The 5,009-nt window shown below is 31.0% G+C and overlaps 1 protein-coding gene across 1 annotated transcript; it reads right to left on the reverse strand.

Moving 5' to 3' along the window:
- Positions 1-1,092: 1,092 nt before the first annotated feature.
- On the reverse strand, positions 1,093-3,631 carry LOC138710020 (uncharacterized). The gene is made up of 2 exons (XM_069840682.1): positions 3,480-3,631; positions 1,093-1,621 (listed from the first exon to the last, which is right to left on the reverse strand). The coding sequence occupies exons 1-2, from the start codon at positions 3,546-3,548 to the stop codon at positions 1,235-1,237; spliced, it is 456 nt and encodes a 151-aa protein (XP_069696783.1). The 5' UTR covers positions 3,549-3,631; the 3' UTR covers positions 1,093-1,234.
- Between the last annotated feature and the right edge of the window lie 1,378 nt (positions 3,632-5,009).

A 5,009-nucleotide genomic window follows, 5' to 3' on the forward strand; every position in this document is an offset into this window, starting at 1 on the left:
ACTTTCACTCATATTTTTCTGCCCAAAGGCAAGTATTTAACTGCAAACCCAGCAACTTCAAATTCTTCCTATTTTCTACCTTCCTCTTATAAAGTGGAAATATTATTCTCCAATAATAATACTAATAATAATAATAATAATAATAATAATAATAATAATAATCATCATCATCACAGGAAATCCGGTACAATACACGTGACCGTCAACTTAAATTGAAATGGAGCAATATATTTTTCCTATATTTGGTGCCAAAACAACATAGGTCCAGCAAATTTTACATGTTGAATAATTGTTGCTAAAATTTTCAGTTCAAATACCTAATAATAACTAGTCGTATCTGAACTATTGCTATTACTGGAATTTCGACAAATCTGGTTACGATTCTGTGTGTCGAATAGTTTGGAGTAATTTAAGATATTATTATTATTATTATTATTATTATTATTATTATTATTATGACAAATCAACAATTAAGTACCCTTCGTTAAAAAATATTTTACTTTATCCTAGTGACATGCCTGCAGTGTATAGTTTACCAAACTGAGAGCAACTGTCAGAAATATCTTATTACTTTATATGCAAAATAATTTATTTATAAAAAAATTAAAATTATATCTAACCGGTAAATAGGCAACAAAGGAAATTTTACATCATGTTAGGGCTTTAAACGATTTAAGATTGAACATAATTACAAAAATTACTACGATAAGATAAATGTTTTATATTACACGAGGCTAGAAGTTCATTATGTGTTCATGAGAAATTGACACTTACATGTATCATTTCTTAGCACTTAAAATATTATGATCAGTTTTAGACATTTATATCACAAATAACGTACAAATAATTAATAATAATAGCAATAATAATAATAATAATATTAATATTAATGATGAAATTATAATAAATGGTTATAATGATGATGATGATGATTATTATTATTATATTTTTAATATTATTATTATTATTATTATTATTATTATTATTACTCAAGATATTGCTATATTACAATTACGTTAGGATGACAAAAAAGTAGGAAATCTAGAAAAATCTATTGCATAAGAATAATTATTTGTATTGAAACCAGAAATAATGAGTTTTCTGTCTTTGATGGCAGTTAGTCTGTTAAATTTGTTGAGATAGCTGGACCGTATTTCGAAAGATCATAAGTTAAATATGTACAAATTGTTCACGCCCAAAATAGTACGCCTATGTTTAGCTTAAAAAAATTGCATCACAAAATTTGCGGCGGAGTTATTTCTTGAGCTCTCCTTGAAACTGCTGCCTTGCAGACGCACCCCACAGATACCCTGACTCGAGAGGTCTTCTTGCTGAAGTAGTTGTAGGTGCTGATCTCGGTATAAACTTCCCCGCATTCCGCATTGCTTTTACTGGAGCATCTCATTCCACCGCAGTTGCCGCACGTGTAGTTGAATATGACGTCGGGACGTCTCTTAGGATCGTAGTCGATTGTAAGATTTGAAGGGCAGGGTTTCACAGACGGACTGCGCAACACACGTTGGAATATATTCTCTTTCATTATGGCATCAATATTACACATGGTACCATTCCAGGCTAGTCTCAGCAAACCTTGAAGATCATTGAGATGTCGATGTCTTGCCTGTAAATTCAAATGGAGTTCAACATCAGTACGTTTACTCGATTTTGTTGTCATTCTCTGCGCTATGGAGAAAATAATGGACGAGTTTGATATTAACAGCGAGCATTTTAATTAAATACATGCTTCAGCATTCTCGTTAAAATAAATGACCAAGTGTGAAGTATGTGTATACAAATTAAAACGTAACTAATTTTAAATAAGAAATAAAATGAGACCATTTTGCAGATTTCCTACTTTCTTGTTTGTACTGCATGTTAATTCGAACAAGGAAGAAGATTAATATTAGTGTACTATTTGTTATGATTTTTTGCATTTTCCGTTAACTTTTTCCACCAGAGAAAGAATGATATTAAGACCAATGTTTTTGTTTAGTTAGTAAATTAATGTTTATTGTCTTTTCTATTCAATTCCAATGAAATATTTTGAAAATACATATTGTTTGTTGTTAGCTTAGCTAAGTCTGACCGGTTGAGTTTTAGTATTCACGGCAGGAACAGAGATAATTCTATAACGCTTCAAATAACCATCTTCTTTTTCTTCCCTATTAGTGCCACTATTGCAGCGTCAGGGGTTTTCCTCGGATCCATCTCTTATATTTGTTCCTTTTGAAGTATACATACAACACTCGAATTAATCGAAATGTGCATTTTTGTCTTCATTTCTACAGTGTTTATTAAGAAGGAATTAATAGTTACCCATCACAAAAGTTGATAAATGCAATAAATACTTAATACAAAAAGTAGATATCTCATTTTATTTAACAGTAAATATTATTATAATTATAATAAAATCATAGAATTTCTTAAATGAATTTTCTATGCAAGGACCGATCACAAAGACCTAAGTGAAATACTGAATCACTATACTCATAATTACTTATATAAAAGAACTTGCAAAGAGAAAGGTAAAACTCTTTTTGGCAATTTGTCAAAATATTAAAAAATTGAGTTACTTAGTTCTTGCATTCAGGTGACGAATATATATATTCTCCCATCTTATTTATTTTTTTTTGTATCATCAATAATTTATTGAAAATATATCAGGAAGCAGTGAATTGTAGAGGCCTAGGTAAATTTTTGTAATTAAATTAATTTAATTCATTTTGTTACAGATATTCATCAACAAAATGAATTAAATTAATTTAATTCATTTTGTTACAGTTATTCATCAACAAAATTGCAATAGGTTAAATAAAAAAGAAAGACTTTACACAATAGAAAAACGTAAAAACATATGCAGTATACTATAAAACAGAATCACTTTGCAATATGCTGCGTTAAAGAGACTGAAATAAAAATTATCATGCAAGTACTCTTGAACACTATACAAATTTTTATATAAAATTATGTTTGAAACTGTTCATATTGATATATCGCTTAATATATTTTTCAAGCGGGTTATCATAAAAATTAATTCCCAAAATAATGTGATTATACAACATTTTATTATAATCTGCACTTGGGGAACAACTCAAGTATTGTAGTATTGTGAATTTTATTACCGGTTCTGTCATATCAACATTCTCATAAATGACAAGAAATTCAGTTGACGTTGCTCTATAGAACCACATAAGTGAAGCTCTACACCGTATAAGCGTTCTCATTTCATTCAATTTAATTTGTTCTTTTTATTGGAAATAAAATTTGTGGATTAGTTCCTATTCATTTTCTGTCACGAAAATAAATATTAGAACTCTAATGAATAAAGTTGTAGAAGTAAAAGATGATACTAGATTTCATGCTGTAGCTATAAGCAACACGTGAATCTGTGTTACGTCCTAGCATAGAGTGGAAGTATAATTTTGTACACTAAAAGTTAAAACTATAACTACAATAACATAAATCTGAAAAATGCTTACCTCTGTGAATACACGATTACTGCCTAGTGCCAACATAGTAAATACACATAAATTTATTAAGAGTTTCATCTTTCGTTTCTCCAATTCACGTGACTTTTTATTCCAGAGAAGTGTTAGGTTTACTTATGCAAATATAAGTTATACTGAATAGATGAGTGCTGGCTGATTGATACTGAAGATACAATTGAATATTGCTCGTATTTATATCTTCCATACCGCGAGTTGCGTCGTACATAAACTCGTTAGATATGCATTGCAGTTTTCCAGGTTCTTAAAATAGATAATATATTACGTGTTTCATTGGAAATCATGAAAGAATTTCGAACAAATTCCGAGAAAGTTTGGAGTGGGGATGAGATTTGATCAGCTGGTGATTTTGTACCGTCGTCAGATAGCCTATCAGTCGATAACATGGTATATACTTATCATAAGTTCAAGTGATGTTACATTGATTATGTACCTGTTACTTGGACCATTGACAATAATTTATACGGATCTTATAATCCCACATAATTATCCTTCTTACTGTCAATCACCTGTAAGAAAATATCAACACAAAACAAGTTACTTTAACATTCATTCATTTATTCATTCATAGTTTTCTGCCTAAGAACAGGTCATTCACTGCAAACCGAGCATTCTCGAACCGTTCCTATTTTCTTCCTCTTTCTTAGGCCTACTATCGATTAAAAATTGCATTGATAAAAAAATATATTGAGGTTAAAAACTGCTGACCTTTTTTGACTAGATCGCACTTGCAATTATAATTCATATTTCATAATGTATTTTATGCAAGCAGTATTCCTTAGTGCTGTGATCTTCTGTAATAGAAAAAGAAAATAATGATAACAAAATTTGATGGTTGATTCATTTATAACTTCGAGATTATTGAACGTTGTTGAACGGTTATAAGTTGTACAATACCTTGGAGGAATACAATAGTACATTTTTCTATTATCTTCGAAAGAATAAAGACAGTTTCGATAATTTTTTACCATTAGGCCTAATTGAACTTACAATAACTCATCAAGACACCAGAATATGAAAGTTAGCTGTAACATGAAGATAGTTTTATATAATATACTGTATAAATGTAGGCCTGTACAGGCCTATATGTATATACAGGTTCATTACAACATGTGTCCGGAAATGCTTCATTTCCGAGTTATGGCCTTCACAACATTGAAATTCACCGGAACGTTTTTCTTTCCGCAGGTCGTTGTCATCACAGAAGATGTTCAAAATGTCCACCACTTGCTTCAATACAGACCTCACATCGATGTCTCATTGACCCGCGAACACGATCCCAAACTCCAGGAGTATTGCGTATGTCTTCAGAACATGCCACAATTCGATTCCGAAGGGATTCCAAATCAGGCACCGGAGACGAATAAACCAATGAATTTAAATGGGCCCACAGATAGAAATCGAGAGGGTTCAGATCAGGTGAGCGTGGAGGCCAAGCAATTGGGCCACCTCTACCTATCCATCGATCAGGAAACCTTCGATCCAAGTACCGGCGAGCCGTAC

Source organism: Periplaneta americana, chromosome 12, assembly GCF_040183065.1.
Source record: "Periplaneta americana isolate PAMFEO1 chromosome 12, P.americana_PAMFEO1_priV1, whole genome shotgun sequence".
Lineage (NCBI taxonomy): Eukaryota > Metazoa > Arthropoda > Insecta > Blattodea > Blattidae > Periplaneta > Periplaneta americana.